The 17,759-nt window shown below is 42.9% G+C and overlaps 1 protein-coding gene across 1 annotated transcript in view; it reads right to left on the bottom strand.

Moving 5' to 3' along the window:
• The window catches only part of FNDC7 (fibronectin type III domain containing 7), a 50,225-nt gene extending 35,227 nt beyond the window's left edge, over positions 1 to 14,998 (bottom strand). Inside the window, exons 1-2 of the mRNA XM_056528093.1 lie at positions 14,957 to 14,998; positions 3,043 to 3,061 (exon numbers count right to left, since the gene is read on the bottom strand). Of these exons, the coding sequence (XP_056384068.1) occupies positions 3,043 to 3,061; positions 14,957 to 14,998 (61 nt within the window). The remainder of the gene's footprint in view (positions 1 to 3,042; positions 3,062 to 14,956) is intronic.
• Between the last annotated feature and the right edge of the window lie 2,761 nt (positions 14,999 to 17,759).

The following is a 17,759-nucleotide window of genomic DNA, read 5'->3' as shown; positions in this document are numbered from 1 at the left end:
TGACTCCTGTTTCCAGCCCTCAAGTGGGTCCCTCGGGGACTGAAGTTTCCAGAGAATTGTCTTTTGATGAGGTTCCTGAGAGTCAAGAAGTGGTGTTGCGTTGGTCTCAATGGTCTACACAGGATAAACTACCCCTAAGGTATCAAGACTGACCTTTCACGTATTACTGTACACATAGTACCTCAAAATAATCACTTAAGTGTACTTACCTCACTTAAACTTAGTACACCAAACACAAAAATATCTCACACCCAAGTAAATGTGTTAGGAATTGTAGCCTATGTCATTTTCCAATTCCTGCCACTGTTATGTACACTAACTGTTCTCTTCTTCCTCTTACGTGTGCGAGATGCCCTGCCCGGCCAGTAGGTGCTCTTGCGAGCTAAAAATAATACACGTAATCAAAAGGTAACCTAGGTAAGGTTTATCTGTTGTGTTCTAGGGATAAGAGCGTGTAGCCAAAGGACCCTAGTAGCCTGTTTATGGGTAGAAAGCCTCAGGCAAGCCAGTAAAATCCTCAGTGTACTAAACAGGTAGCTAATGTGGCAAAAATGTCTAGTGAGATTCAGAAATATCTAGTAAGCTTTAAGAATGTTAAGTAGGATGTATCTCATGTACAATAATGTCATCCTGTTACTTAATTCATGAACTAAGTAATCCTGTTCACGAGTTTACCCATGTATATGCTTGTAACTAAAAGGTTATTTAACTTCTTGAAGTGTTTATACAGCCTGACTAATGGACATTTGAAGAGTTATGCCCAGGACTGTTATAAAGCAACCTTCACTTCGTCCTTCTGTCTTAGGGGACAGACGTCGAGGATGACTTATTTTAAGTAAGGGGGTTTGTGGTGTCCCGGTACCATATTGCATACCGTATCTTGTATGGTGGTTCCCAAAGTCAGAGTCACTACGTTCAGGTAGGGTCCCCCAGGCGGGACAGCCCCTAGTTGCCTCATCCTTTCCTAGTTTTATGTAATGATGTGTATATTTAATATAATGCATATTAGTGTGCTTACCTTGTTAGCGTCGCAGGACCTTCGGTCATGTGACTATGTTAATTCCTCTATGGTATGTTTGAGGACCTTTGGAGGTCCTTGGGTCACATGTTTACCCATAACCCTTTGTAAAGGTGATTGACAGAAGTATTAGCACCTTGACCCTTGATAAAGCCGGTTACGGCCGGCGAAACGTCGGGGGGGGGGGGGGTGTCTGTGTCTACTTTTTAACAGCAGCATTGGGACAGAATAATATAAAGAGAACTGAATAAAAAGGAGAATAATCCTGTAAAGTTGATAATGCCTCAGAAATAGAGGGATCACTTTGAACCAAACGGGAGTCTAATAATTGAACCCGAAACTGAACCAATGACTGTGGTTTTAACCCACATTATTCAGTTTTTCTCACAAATCACCTTTTAATTTAGAAGAATAAAGGTTAAATTTTAAATTTAGGGTTCCCGAGTTTGGGAAATTAGTCCCAGGAGGGCGCAAGCCTGAATGGGAATTTGAGATTAATGTAATTGTATCCTGGGGAAACCCTCATGGGTAATTTTCATTTATGATAGAAGTATTGGACCAATTACCTCTAATCCAGCCCCTGCCCATAGCCGTAGCCAATTATTAGTGTTGCTCGCGAATATTCGCAATTCGAATATTATTCGCGAATATCGCATATTCGCGAATTCGCGAATTTCGCGAATATAGCGCTATATATTCGTAATTACGAATATTCATCTTTTTTTTCTTCACAGTACACATCACAGTGATCATCCCTCTCTGCTTCCAGCTTGTGTGGTGTAAAGAAGGCTGTAATACTACTGTGTGAGACTGACGTGCGGAAATTCGCATATACGAAAATTAGCATATGCGAATTTTCGCATGTGTTAATTTTGTATATGCAAATTTTCACATATGTTAATTTTCGCATACGCGAATATTCGCATATGCGAAAATAAAACGGGGATATAACAAATATGCGAATATTCGCGAATATATGACGAATATTCGTCCATATATTCGCGAATATTCGCGAATTCGAATATGGCCTATGCCGCTCAACACTACCAATTATTGCTCTCTTGGGTTGCTGCTCTTGTGGATGCTGGACTAGCAGGACGGATCTGCGCAACTTTCAAAGACAAACTAGGCCAGAAAGCCTGCCGACCTCAGCTAAATTAAACCGTGAGTTCTAAACTAAATCCTCGCTAAAGCTAGCCGAATGGACCGAATCTAATCCCCTAAATCCAGTGGAACAGCGCATATTATCCTAAAGACTCTAAATTGCTAAAGTCCCAACCTTTGTCAATCTCTGAGAGACTTTGCATGTATAGAGACTGTTCCGGTTATGAAGCTTGCATAAAATCTTCAGCAAAGTTCCAACTGTTTTCAGCAAACTCTCCGGTTGTGGACATTCAATTATTCTATACCTCCCCATCGCTCTTGGGAAGGGTGGCGGTAGGACAAGCATTACAGAGGAGCCCCCACCCTGGCGTCACGAATAGAAAGGGTTAACCATACACCCTTTAGTCACCACACAGCTACATCCCATATACCCTACTCCCCCAGGCTATCACAGATGGATAGATAGATATGAGATAGATAAATAGATAGATAGATAAATAGATAGATAGATAGATAGATAGATAGATAGATAGATAGATATGAAACGTCCATTGTGTTTCATTAATGCAACTTAAAAGGAAAGCAAGCATGAAGTGCACCAAAATTTCCTGGTAGACGGATGCGTTGACCTTGGACTTAATGAAGCACAGTGACCAACACCAGCAGATGACATGGCTCCCCAAATCATAGTAATTGAGGGGGGGGGGTGCTCTGGGGTTTTAATGAGCTGTAAACCATAATCATCACAGTTATGATAAATGACGGCTTGTACTATCTTGCTTTGCATGTAATGAATCTCTCTCATATATTAGTTTCACCTTTTAAGTTGCATTACTGAAATAAATGAACTTTGCACGATATTCACATTTTTCGAGTTCCCCCTGTAAATATTAGATATATAGATAAATAGATGAAGTTACCTGTGTCCAGAGACGTCGTCTGAAAAAAAAAAAATATTACAAAAGAATCAGTATAGTTTAGCTTTCATATTAAATGGAAAATCTAGGCTACCTCACATATCCTTTATCCACAAAACAGGGGACAAGTGTGAAGTAGTGGGGGTCCAATCTCAGGGACACACGTGTTGTTTTAAATGGAGCTGCCAGTCGCACATGTGGATGCTGCTCCATTCATTGTCCATAAATCTGCTGGAGATAGGTAAGTACAACGCTCAACTATATCCATCAATGCCATAGACCAGTGGTCTTCAACCTGCGGACCTCCAGATGTTTCAAAACTACAACCCCCAGCATGCCCGAACAGCCGATGGCTGTCCGGGCATGCTGGGAGTTGTAGTTTTGCAACATCTGGAGGTCCGCAGGTTGAAGACCACTGCCATAGACTATGAAGGGAGGGGCAGAGCTAATGACTGCTCCATTTAGTCTGCTCCATTTAGTCTCCTTCAGTACAGGGGGGGATTGAACCCCCATTATAGCAATCAGTGGGGTTCCCAGTAGAGATGAGCGAACTTACAGTAAATTCGATTCGTCACGAACTTCTCGGCTCGGCAGTTGATGACTTTTCCTGCATAAATGAGTTCAGCTTTCAGGTGCTCCGGTGGGCTGGAAAAGGTGGATACAATCCTAGGAGACTCTTTCCTAGGAATGTATCCACCTTTTCCAGCCGACCGGAGCACCTGAAGGCTGAACTAATTTACGCAGGATAAGTCATCAACTGCCGAGCCGAGAAGTTCGTGACAAATCGAATTTACTGTAAGTTCGCTCATCTCTAGTTCCCAGCATTCAAAACCCAGTGATCATACATCTGCAAACAAGTGAACAATAGTCTTTATGCAATTACCCTTTAAAGGGGTACTCCGCCCCTAGACATCTTATCCCCTATCAGAAGGATAGGGGATAAAATGTCTGATCGCAAGGGGTCCCGCTGCTGGGGACCCCCGCAATCTCTCCTGCAGCACCTCAGTCATCAGCTGCATGGAGTGAAGATCGCTCCATGTCTGAGGACTCACGATACAGGGGCCGGAGGATCGTGATGTCATGGCTCCGCCCCCTCATGACATCACACCCCCTCCCATAGACTTGCAATGAGGGGGCGGACGTGGTGTCAACCTTATACATTCAGACTGATTCTAAAACAATGAGGAAAAGGGGGCTCATCCTGATCAGGCTCCTTACTGACAAAGTGGGGCCATGTAGCGGATGCAGTTATATCAGTGTTTTCCAAACAGTGTGCCTCCAGCAGTTGCAAAACTACAACTCCCAGCATGCCGCGACAGCCAAAGGATGCAGTTAAATAAGTGTTTTGAAAATGATGTGCCTCCAGCTGTTGCAAAACTACAACTCCCAGCATGCCCCCACAGCCAATGGATGCAGTTATATCAGTGTTTTCCAAACAGTGTGCCTCCAGCTGTTGCACAACTACAACTCCCATCATGCCCCCACAGCTCATGGATGCAGTTAAATAAGTGTTTTGCAAATGGTGTGCCTCCAGCTGTTGCACAACTACAACTCCCATCATGCCCCCACAGCCCATGGATGCAGTTAATTAAGTGTTTTGCAAATGGTGTGCCTCCAGCTGTTTCAAAACTACAACTCCCAGCATGCCCCAACAGCCAAAGGATGCAGTTAAATAAGTGTTTTGCAAATGGTGTACCTCCGGCTGTTGCAAAACTACAAATCACAGCATGCCCAGACAGACAAAGGATGCAGTTAAATAAGTGTTTTGCAAATGGTGTGCCTCCGGCTGTTGCAAAACTACAACTACCAGCATGCCCGTACAGCCGAAGGATGCAGTTAAATAAGTGTTTTGCAAATGGTGTGCCTCCACCTGTTGCAAAACTACAACTCCCATCATGCCCCGACAGCCAAAAGATGCAGTTAAAGGGGTACTCCACTGGAAAAAAAAAATTCTAAATCAACTGGTGCCAGAAAGTTAAACAGATTTGTAAATTACTTCTATTTAAAAATCTTAATCCTTCCAGTACGTATCAGCTGTTGCATGATCCACATGAAGTTCTTTTCTTTTTTGAATTTCCTCTCTGCCTGACCGCAGTGCTCTCTGCTGACACCTCTGTCCATGACAGGAACTGTCCAGAGCAGGAGAGGTTTTCTATGCAGATTTTCTCCTACTCTGGACAGTTCCTGATATGGACTTAGGTGTCAGCAGAGAGCACTGTGGTCAGACAGAAAGGAAATTAAAATAGAAAAGAACTTCCTGTGGATCATACAACAGCTGATAAGTACTGGAAGGATTAAGATTTTTTTTTTTATAGAAGTAATTTACAAATCTGTTTAACTTCCTGGCACCAGTTGATTTAAAAAATATATATATTTTCCAGTAGACTACCCCTTTAAATACCGTATTTATCGGGGTATACCACGCACCGGCCTATAACACGCACCCTCATTTTACCCAAATATCCATGGTAAAATGAGGGTGCGTGTGTGCGCGTGTATACCCCGATACACCCCCAGGAAAGGCAGGGGGAGAGAGGCCGTCGCTACCCGCTTCTCTCCCCCTGCCTTTCCTGGGATCTAGAGCGCTGCTGCCGGCCCTTCTCTCCCCCTGGCTATCGGCGCCGCTGCCTGTTCTGTCCCCCTGACTATCGGTGCCGGCGTCCCATTGCCGGCGCCGATAGCCAGGGGGAGAGAAGCGGCGCCGACAGCCAGGGGGAAAGAAGGGGCTGCGGCACCCATTGCCGGCGCCGCTGCCCCGTTGCCTCCCCCCATCCCCCGTGGCATAATTACCTGTTGCTGGGGTCGGGTCCGCGCTGCTTCAGGCCTCCGGCGTGCGTCCCATGCGTCGTTGCTATGCACTGCGCGGCGCACTGACGTCATGCGCCGCACCGTGCAGCGCATAGCAACGACGCAGGGAACGCACACCGGAGGCCAGAAGCAGCGCGGACCCGACCCCGGCAACAGGTAATTATGCCACCGGGGATGGGGGGGGGCAACGGGGCAGCGGCGCCGGCAATGGGTGCCGCTGCCCCTTCTCTCCCCCTGGCTCTCGGCGCCGCTTCTCTCCCCCTGGCTATTGCAATGGGGCGCCGGCACCGATAGTCAGGGGAAGAGAACGGGCAGCGGCGCCGATAGCCAGGGGGAGAGAAGGGCCGGCAGCGGGGCTCTAGACCCCAGGAAAGGCAGGGGGAGAGAAGCAGGCAGCGACGGCCTCTCTCCCCCTGCCTTTCCTGGGGGTGTATCGGCGTATAACACGCACATAGACTTTAGGCTAAAAATTTTAGCCTAAAAAGTGCATGTTCTACACCGATAAATACGGTAAGTGTTTTGCAAATTGTGTGCCTCCGGCTGTTGCAAAACTACAACTCCCAGCATGCCCGGACAGCCGAAGGCTGTCCGGGCATGCTGGGAGTTGTAGTTTTGCAACAGCTGGAGGCACACTGTTTGGAAAACATTGAATGATATGATCATTTTTCATTTGCAATTTGATACAATAGAGGCATTTGGAATCCTAATAGACTTTTAGTTCCTTGCAAAATGTATAATTTATTTTTTTTCTTCTTTTTCTTATAATGCTATACAAATTTGTATAATTTTTTTTTTAGCTAAAACAATAATTGCGGTGTATGTGCTTTTAGAATTTGCATTGCAAGGAACCTACCACTGCCAGGAATGGTAAACCTCAGCAGATGTAGACAAGGTATTGAAGTCATATTTCCGCTGCATAGTGGTTTTCTGAATCTGCTCATTCATGAAAACCAGAAAGTTCCTATCTGGTGACAGAGCAGATAATACAGATTTGGCTCAGTATTAGCCAATGACCTTTCCACCTTCCTACTGTAATTTGTAACAAATGAAGCCTTGATATCCCATAATACTCTTACTAAGAATAGTTCTGATCAATGAAGGTAGAAAATAGGCTTTAGAGCCACTTCAATGGCTCATATAAACCATATTCGTATACATACTGTATATAGTTGTGGTAGAGGGTGTGATGCAAGGCAGATTGAATCACCCTAGGAGCAGATGGCATTAACTTCTTGTGTTCGTGACGCCAGGGCGTGGTTTATCCTCAATACCACACGAAGTTATACTGCTGGATCCTGGGCTAGGCACGGGGGCAATAATGACTCTGACGCCAAGTTACGGACAACGGTAGCTGTACTGAGTGACAGATGGAACAGTCTATACAGCTTAGCCAGGCCCATGGAGGTGACCGGTGAATTCAGAGACCTCAGGGCTTTCTGGGACCTGCAGTGGACTGGGACAATATTGATGCAGGCCACGCTGACTGAAGACAGAGGACTTTGACTTGACTGACTTGAATGGGACTGACTATACCCCAATTGTAGCTTACTTTGAAGACTTGTGGCTGCTGGACTGACTTGAGGCCTCCTATGGACTCCAGACACATTCTTGGACTTGGCCTTGATGCAACTCAGAATAAGCAGCAAGAGAGAGAGCAGAAGCTCCACCCAGGGCTTATATGGGGGAGACTCTGAGGGGTCTCATAGGTCACCCTAAGGTCACATGGTCACTGATACCTCACTGGGTTACACTCACATGACAACTGGTAATCACATGTTAACAATTCTTAAAGCTATAACACCTTTTACAAACATTATGCAATATAATACAGGCAATAGACATATACAAGGGGACAGGTGTAGAGGGGGCCAAGGGGTCACTGTAGGGAGGCTGCCGGACAGGGCAGCAGGGGTACAGGGGTACAACTCCCATACTGGGCCACTATATATATATATATATATATATATATATATGTGTGTGTGTGTGTGTGTGTGTGTGTGTGCTGAATTCACAGCTTATGTTGTTCAGTACTGCTCTATAATGTCATCTGTGCTGCTGCTGCTTAGGAAAAGGGCCCCATTTTCTATGTGTGCAGTGTAGACATCATAGCAGCTAGTATAAACCTACTAGCTCAGGGAAAACTACAAATTAAAGATGGAGTCTACAGAGGGGGAAATTGGGGAAAAAATGCCAAATAAAAGTTATATAAAGGCCAGAAATATTGCTGTTTCTCATATGCACACAGGGCAGCTTATCCTAAAAAGTCTGATGGAAAAAGTTAATACAAGACATGACAATTTTAATGCAAATATAGATTGTGCCTCCAAGAATTTGGATTAGATTTTTTCTCTGGCAAGAAAGAAGTAAAATAAGTAAAGACAAAGAAATAAATAATAAATAAATAAATGAAAATACAAAGTAAAAAAAAATTATATATATATATTATAATAATTGTCTGTTCAGTTATTATTAGCGCAGCTGAGACCTTTACAGGCACATATATTATTCATTCTTCCATATCTTGGTGCAGATAATCTTTCTCTTAGGATTACTGGAATTCCTGGTCTTTCTTCACCTTATACATTCAGCAAATTTGTCATCAATGAAATTCTGCCAACAAATAGGACACTTGGATAATATTGTAACTATGTTGTCCCTGTGATCACTGCTTCCTCCACATAAGACATACACGGGGTATCTCTGTGCACCTTATGCTTATACACGTGCCGGTATTTATGCTGTATAATCATAGCCTCTGTGCCGTGGAGTTGTTGCTTGTTTAGTGTACATTGACACATACGTACCTTATCCGCTGCAGATTTGATGCTTTGTTTAACTATTTGTTTTGATTTATTTGCATCAGGCTATGTTTTCATATTGAGGGTAAAAAAGCGAAAGAAAGCCACATTCTCCGCGCAGCATTTTTTTAAACTAGTAGTCCAGTGCTGAAAAAACTTATCCCCTATCCTAAGGATAGGGGATAAGTTTCATATCGCAGGGGGTCCGACTACTGGGGCCCCCCGTGATCTCCTGTATGGGGCCCCGGTTCGCTGGCCAGATAGCGGGTGTCGACCACTGCACAAATCGGCAGCCGAAACACCCCTCAATACAGCGCTATGGCAGAGCCAGAGATTGCCAAAGGCAGCGCTCCGGCTTTGCCATAGAGTTGTATTGAGGGGGCGTGTCAGTCGGCGCTTCGTGCGGTGGTTAACACGCCCCCTTCCAGTGGGCTGCCGGGGCCCCATACAGGAGATCACAGGGGGCCCCAGCGATCTGAAACATATACCCTATCCTTAGGATAGGGGATAAGTTTTTCAGCACTGGACTACTCCTTTAACACAAAAAACGCAGGGGCCAGATATTAGCAGGGAGTTAAAGGGGTACTCTGGAGGGGGAAAAAAAATTTGTGAAATCAACTGGTTATAGAAAATGATAGAGATTTGTAAATTACTTCTTTTTAAGAATCTTAAGCCTCAAAGTCCTTATAAGCTGCTTTATACTTCAGAGGAAGTTGTGTAGTACTTTCCCGTCTGACCTCAGTGCTCTCTGCTGACATCTCTGTCCGTGTCAGGAACTGTCCTGAGCAGGAAGAAATTCCCATAGCAAATTTTTTCATTTTCGGACAGTTCCTGTTGCAGACAGAGGTGTCAGCAGAGAGCACTGTGGTCAGACTGGAAAGAACTACACAACTTCCTCTGTAGTATACAGCAGCTGATAAGTACTGGAAGGATTAAGGTTTAACTTTCTGGCACCAGTTGATTTTAAAACATTTCTTTTCCTCCAGAATACCCCTTTAATAGTGAAATATAAAACGTCAAACCTACTTGGTGTTTTTTTTTTTTTTTTCTCTTTAATAGTATTTAGGTTCATTCATTTAGGGTAGGGTGTTTTTTTTTTTTTGTTTTTGTTTTTGTTTTGTTTCTTATAAACAACTTTTGGCATTTTGTTTTCCCTTAAACTTAAAAAAAAAGGCCATGTGTATTGATATTGGAATTTTTCAATAGAAAACCTTTATTCACATGGTGAAAGAATCACATGACTTGTAATGAGAAAAAAACATGCAGGCGTCCAAAGCCGTAGGGGGATTTTACAAACAGTTTTGCAACAGCTGGAGGCACTCTAGCTGGGAAACACTGTACTATATATTCAGGTAGAAACTTTGTATCTCGTTAGAATTTTGTAGACTTCTAATGTGCAACTGTAACACTTTGTAAGGGGGCTTTCACATTACATTTATATATACCACGGTCCTAGGTCCGGTCAGAAAATCGTATACGGGGAAAAATGAGACAACCGGAGTCAGCATTTGACTCCGGTCAGCTCATTGAAATGAATGGGGTTCGGGCCGGATCCGGCTGGGATACAAGAGCGACCGGTTTTCGCCCCTCCCAACCGGATCCAGCAACCATACACTACAAACGTAGTGTGAAAGCCCCCTAAGAAATGTAATGGTGGTATAAGGTTTTTGCTATACAGTTCCCGTATACGGTTTCAAGTTAAAAACCGTACGGAACCGTATAGAAAGCCGTATGCATTGACTTAACATTGTAAACGGTACGTCAAACGCATCATCCGGTTTAGTCCATTTTGCGTCTTACACGGTTTTGTCCGTTTTTTTTTACCCCCGTACCCAAAACCGTAGTCTACCACGTTTTTTCATCCGGGTGAAAAATCGTATTAAAGGGGTACTCCGGTGAAAACCTTTTTTCTTTTAAATCAACTGGTGGCAGAAAGTTAAACATATTTGTAAATTACTTCTATTAAAAAATCTTAATCCTTCCTGTACTTATTAGCTGCTGAATACTACAGAGGAAATTCTTTTCTTTTTGGAATGCTCTCTGATGACATCACAAGCACAGTTCTCTCTGCTGACGTTATTATAATAATAATAATAATGCTTTAGTTATTGTTGTCCTTAGTGGGATTTGAACCCAAGTCCCCAGCACTGCAAGGCAGCAGTGCTAACCACTGAGCCACCATGCATCATTGCTAAAATGGACAGAGATGTCAGTAGAGAGCACTGTGCTCGTGATGTCATCAGCGTTCCAAAAAGAAAGGTATTTCCTCTGTAGCATTCAGCAGCAAATAAGTACAGGAAGGATTAAGATTTTTTAATAGAAGTAATTTACAAATATGTTTAACTTTCTACCACCAGTTGATTTAAAAGAAAAAAGGTTTTCACCAGAGTACCCCTTTAAACCCGCATACGTTTTTTTTTTTAACATGGGAGTCAATGGGAACCGTACAGAACCGTATGTGCATACGGTTCCATCTGGTTTTCACCATACGGTTTTTGACTTTGCACAGTTGTTTTTTTTCTTGGAACTTCAATCAAACAAGTGAAACTTCGTTCAAAATGGAGTGAAAAGTTAAAACCGTATACGTTTTTTTCTTAAAAAAACGAATGCAGCCGGACATCCTTTTTTCAAACCGTATACGGTTTTTAACTGTATACGGGTTGAAATTTGTACACACGTTTTGATACAGTTTAGTCAGGTTTTCAGAAATCGAATGAGACGGGAACTGTATTGCAAAAACGTGGTGTGAATGCAGCCTAATGTAGGATTCTGTTCTAACACTCTAGTGCATGTAACCGGCATACAAATAATACGATTATTACTTACCCCTAATAAATAATAATGTAATAAAATCCCAATAAAAAATCCACGTGGATAAATCCAGACAGTTATATAAAGTTTATTGGCTGTGATGATTTACAGTGATTTTACAAATACACACATATATATATATATATATATATATATATATATATATATACCGTATTTTTCGTCGTATAAGATGCACTTTTTCTTCCCCAAAACTGGGGGAAAAAAGTCGGTGCGTCTTATATGGCGAATACACACCTATCGCGGCGGTCCCTGCGGCCATCAACGGCCGGGACCCGCGGCTAATACAGGACATCACCGATCGTGGTGATGCCCTGTATTAACCCTTCAGACGCGGTGATCAAAGCTGACCGCTGCGTCTGAAGGGAAAGTGACACTAACCCGGCTGTTCAGTCGGGCTGTTCGGGACCGCCGCGATTTCACCGCGGTGGTCCCGAACAGCCCGACTGAATAGCCGGGTTAGTGCTTACAGGACACCGGGAGGGACCTCACCTGCCTCCTCGGTGTCTTCTCCGTACAGGGATCCCCTGTATGGCCGGCGCTCTCCTTCCTCGTCATCACGTCGTCGCGTACGTGCGCCGGCGTGCGTAACGACGTGATGGCGGCGACGGAGAGCGAGGATACCCGGCCGGCAGTAGAGACGTTCCGTAGCGACGGGGACACGGCGACAGCGATGGAGCGACATCCAGGGCAGCAGTGACGGGTCCGGAGCGGCGGGGACACGTGAGTATTAACTCCTATGCAGTGGTCTTCAATCTGCGGACCTCCAGATGTTGCAAAACTACAACTCCCAGCATGCCCGGACAGCCGTTGGCTGTCCGGGCATGCTGGGAGTTGTAGTTTTGCAACATCTGGAGGTCCGCAGGTTGAAGACCACTATTGGGTTCAAAATCTTAAATTTTTTAGATTTTGCACCTAAAAATAGGGTGGGTCTTATACGCCGGTGCGTCCTATAGGGCGAAAAACACGGTATATGTATATATATATATATATATATATATATATATATATATATATATGATCTATTATTGTTATTTATTTATGTAATTACTTTTATATTTGTTTATTTATTTATTTTTGTCAGAGAAAATTTCAAAATTCAATTTGTGTGTGTGTATATATATATATATATATATATATATATATATATATATCTTATACAAAACTTTCAACAGACTTTTCAGGATCAGCTGCCCTGTGTTTGTACACATGAAAAATTATAATTTCTAGCCATTATATAACTTTTTTTTTTTTTTTTACTAATTTTCCCCTCTGTAGGCTCCATATTTAATTTGCAGTTGTCCCTGAGCTAGTGTGTGTAGACTAGCAGTTATCATGTCTCTCATACACTGCACACACAGAAAATGGGGTCCTGTTACAAAGCAGCAGCAGCACAGAGGACGTTATAGAGCAGAAATGTGCAGGTTTTTTTTTTACAAACAGTAGTTTTGCAACAGCTGGAGGCACTCTGGTTGGGAAACGCTGCCCTGGGGATAAGTTTTTAGGGGTTGGGATAAGAAGTAGCACGTTAGGGAACATTGTAATAAATGATACGTGAAACAGTTTTTTTTTTTTTTTTTTTTAAAGGGTACCTCTCATCAAATAAACTTTTGATATATTTTAGATTAATGAATGTTGAATAACTTTCCATAGCTTGTTAATGAAAAATATGCTTCTTTCTATTGTATTTTTCCCGATCAGTCCTGTCAGCAAGCATTTCTGACTCATGCTGGAGTCCTAAACACTCAGAGCTGCCAGTCTGCTTTGTTCACAGCCAAACAGGCTGTGAACAAAGCAGACTGGCAGCTCTGAGTGTTCTCCTTTGTGAACAAAGCAGACTGGCAGCTCGTAGTGTTTAGGACTCCAGCATGAGTCTGAAATGCTTGCTGCCAGGACTGGTAGGGAGACCCCTAGTGGTCATTTCTTCAAAGTGGAAAATTAAATAGAAAGAAGCATATTTTTTAATAACATGCAATTGTAAAGTTATTCTGCATACATTAATCTACAATATATCAAAAGTTTTTTTGATGAGAGGTACCCTTTAAATAATAATTACAGATATAATCTATTAGGCACACATGCAAAATAAACTACACTATACATCCAAAACAAATTAATAAGTCGTGCTTGCTTTACATATCAATGGCTTATAAAAAAAAAATGCACTTGCACCAGTGTGTATGACATATTGTATCACATACTATAGCAGTGTTTCCCAAGCAGTGTGCCTCCTGCTGTTGCAAAACTACAACTCCCAGCATGCCCAGACAGCCGAAGGCTGTCTGGGCATGCTGGGAGTTGTAGTTTTGCAACAGCTGGAGGCACCCTGCTTGGGAAACACTGTACTATATATTCAGGTAGAAACTTTGCATATTGGTAGAATTTTGTATACTTCTTATGTGATACTGTAAGAAATGTAATGGTGGCATAATGTAGGGTTCTATTCTAACACTCTAGTGCATGTAAAATAAAATTATTACTTACCCCTATAGATACGTGAAAAAACAGGTGAAGGAAGCAAAGATACGAGAAGCTTCTTGATACCATTTTCCGTCTTCTATGGCATCGATTCTTTTATAAAAAAAAAAAACCCGGCTCGCGGCTGCTATAAAGAATGCTCTGTAAGTCTCCTATCCTGCTCTAAGGTTGTTGATAGAATGTGGGTGGAGGCTACAAAGGTATATACTGGGGGATACTGTATCCTAAAGTGAACAAATCTCCTTTCAAGGGAAAATCAAGCTATTGTGTAAGAAAAAGGAGTACGGTAAGTATTAGCTCCGGTGTTCAATGTCACAGAAAAGACGTATGTGGTTGTTGTAATAAAATCTCAATAAAAAAAAGCCATGTGGATAGATCTAGACAGTTTTATAAAGTTTATCGGCTGCGGCGATTCAGGATGAGTTTCGACTTGGTTTTTTGTCCTGCGTTTTTTTTTGTGAAAAAAAAAAACGCCAGAAAAAATACCTGAAAAAAACGCCAATGCAATTTCCTGCATCTGGCGTTTTTTTTCATTTGTGCGGAAAGTGCATATTTTGGCATCTTGGCAGTTTTTCCAGCCTTCCCAAGTTGGATTTTGGACACAGCTAAAAGGGATTAGCGTATTTCACGCTGCGCAGCAGCGGGAAATACGCTCACTATACACACAGGGCTATCCGGCGGCAGCCCTATGCGTGTAGTGAGTTTCGGAGGCGGAGCCGCGTGCCGGCGTGACTGGGACGCGCGACTCCGCTTCCAAAACTCACTGCACACATAGGGCTGCCGCCGGAAAGCCATGTGTGTAAACTGAGCGAGGAATACGCAGCGTATTTTCCGCTGCTGCCGTAAATTTCCCACGCCAGGTGGGAACGCACATCTTAACCCCTTAAGGACCCAGTTCATTTATACCTTAAAGGGGTACTCCGCTGAAAACAATGTATCCCCCTATCCAACGCATAGGGGATAAGATGTTAGATTGCAGGGATCCAGCTGCTGGGGACCCTCACCATCTCCGCTGTGGCAGCCCTGTCATTCGGACTCCGCTCCATGCCCGATGACTGGCGATGCCAGCCACCACACCCCTTCAATTCTTGTCTATGTGAGGAGGCGTAACAGCTATGTACTAGCCATCACACCCCTACCATAGCCATGAATGGAGGGGGTGTGGCTCGACGTTATGAACGTGTTCCTGACGCTGCTGTCGGCCCGGAGATCACAGGGGTCCCCAGGACCCCCACAATTTAACATCTTATGGATAGGGGATAGAATGTTTAGAGGGGAGTACCCCTTTAAGGACCCGGCCATTTTTTGCACATCTGACCACTGTCACTTTAAGCATTAATAATTCTGGGATGCTTTTACCTTTCATTATGATTCCGAGATTGTTTTTCCATGACATATTCTACTTTATGTTAGTGGTAAAATTTTGCCGATACTTGAATCATTTCTTGGTGAAAAATTCCAAAATTTTATGAAAAAATTGAAAATTTTGCATTTTTATAACTTTGAAGCTCTCTGCTTGTAAGGAAAACAGACATTCCAAATAAATTATATTTTGATTCACATATACAGTATGTCTACTTTACATTTTCATCATAAAGTTGACATGTTTTTACTTTTGGAAGACATCAGAGGGCTTCAAAGTTCAGCAGCAATTTTCCAGTTTTTCACAAAATTTTCTAAATCGGAATTTTTCAGGGACCGGTTCAGTTTTGAAGTGGATTTGAAGGGCTTTCTTATTAAAAAAAAAAAAAATACCCCATAAATGACCCCATTATAAAAACTGCACCCCTAAAAGTATTCAAAATGACATTCCGAAAGTTTGTTAACCCTTTAGGTGTTTCACAGGAATAGCAGCAAAGTGAAGGAGAAAATTAAAAATCTTAATTTTTTACACTCGCATGTTCTTGTAGACCCAGTTTTTGAATTTTTACAAGGGGTAATAGAAGAAAAAGCCCCCCAAAATTTGTAACCCAATTTCTCTCGAGTAAGGAAATACCTCATATGTGTATGTCAAGTGTTCGGCGGGCGCAGTAGAGGGCTCAGAAGGGAAGGAGCGACAATGGGATTTTGGAGAGTGAATTTTGCTGAAATCATTTTTGGGGGGCATGTCACATTTAGGAAGCCCCTATGGTGCCAGAACAGCAGAAAACCCCCACATGGCATACCATTTTGGAAACTACACCCCTCAAGGCACATAACAAGGGGTCCAGTGAGCCTTAACACCCCACAGGTGTTTGACGACTTTTCATTAAAGTCGGATGTGTAAATGAAAATAAATATTTTTCACCAAAGTGCAGTTTTTTCCCCAAATTTATAATTTTTACAAAGGGTAATGGGAGAAAACGCCCCCCGAAAATTGTAACCGCATCTATTCTGAGTATATAAATACCCCATGTTAGGACGTAAAATGCTCTGCGGGCGAACTACAATGCTCAGAAGAGAAGGAGTCACATTTAGCTTTTGGAAAGCAAATTTTGCTGAAATGGTTTTTGGGGTGCATGTCACATTTAGGAAGCCCCTATGGTGCCAGAACAGCAACAAATAACCACATGGCATACTATTTTGGAAACTACACCCCTCAAGGAATGTAACAAGGGGTACAGTGAGTCTTAACACCCCACAGGTGTTTGATGACTTTTTGTGAAACTCGGATGTGTAAATGAAAATAATTTTTTTTTTCACTAAAATGCTGTTTTTCCCCCAAATTTTACATTTTTACAAGGGGTAATAGGAGAAAATGACCCCCAAAATGTGTAACCCCCATTTCTTCTGAGTATGGAAATACCCCATGTGTGGACGTCAAGTGCTCTGCTGGCGCACTACAAAGCTCAGAAGAGGAGGAGCGCCATTGAGCTTTTTGAAAGAGAATTTGTGTGGAATGGAAGTTGGGGGCCATGTGCGTTTACAAAGCCCCCGTGGTGCCATGACAGTGGACCCCCCACATGTGACCCCATTTTGGAACCTACACCCCTCACAGACACTTGTGGGGCGTAAATGCTCATTGTACCCTTTATTACATTCTGTGAGGGGTGTAGTTTCCAAAATGGGGTTACATGTGGGGGGGGGGGTTCCATTGTTCTGGCACTATGGGGGCTTTGTAAATACACGTGGCCTTCAATTCCGGACAAATGTTTTCTTCAAAATCCCAATGGCACTCCTTCTCTTCTGAGCATTGTAGTTCGCCCGCAGAGCACTTTACATCCACATATGGGGTATTTTCTTACTCAGAAGAAAAGGGGTTACAAGTCCAGCTGTTGCAAATATACATCTCCCTGCATGCCTGGACAGCCTTGGACATGCTGGGAGTTGTAGTTCTGCAACAGCTGAAGGCACAATGGTTTGGAAACACTGTTTTATACAATTGTCCAAGTGATTAAATGTATGCATTATTTATTACTTAAATTCCTGAATGTTGAAATGCAGTTTAAGGCTGCATTCACACCACGTTTTTGCAATACCCGTATAGGTTTTCAATGTGAAAACCATATGGAACCGTATTGGAAACCGTATGCATTGACTTTCCATTGAAAACCGGATGCCAAAAGATGCATCAGGTTGTGTCCGTTTTGCATCCTGTACGGTTTTGTCAGTTTTTTTTTCCTGTACCCGAAACCATAGTCTACCACGGTTTTTGGTGCGGGTGAAAAACTGTATTAAACCGTATACTTTTTTTCTAACATGGGAGTCAATGGGAACCGTGCAGACCTGTATGTGCATACGCTTCCATCCGGTTTTCACCATACATTTTTTGACTTTGCACAGTTTTTTTTCTTGGAATTTCAATCAAACAAGTGAAACTTTATTCAA

The sequence above is a fragment of the Hyla sarda genome, chromosome 6, assembly GCF_029499605.1.
Source record: "Hyla sarda isolate aHylSar1 chromosome 6, aHylSar1.hap1, whole genome shotgun sequence".
Classification (NCBI taxonomy): domain Eukaryota; kingdom Metazoa; phylum Chordata; class Amphibia; order Anura; family Hylidae; genus Hyla; species Hyla sarda.
The sequence above is the reverse complement of the archived record's forward strand: the minus strand, read 5'-3'. Positions and strand labels throughout refer to the sequence as shown.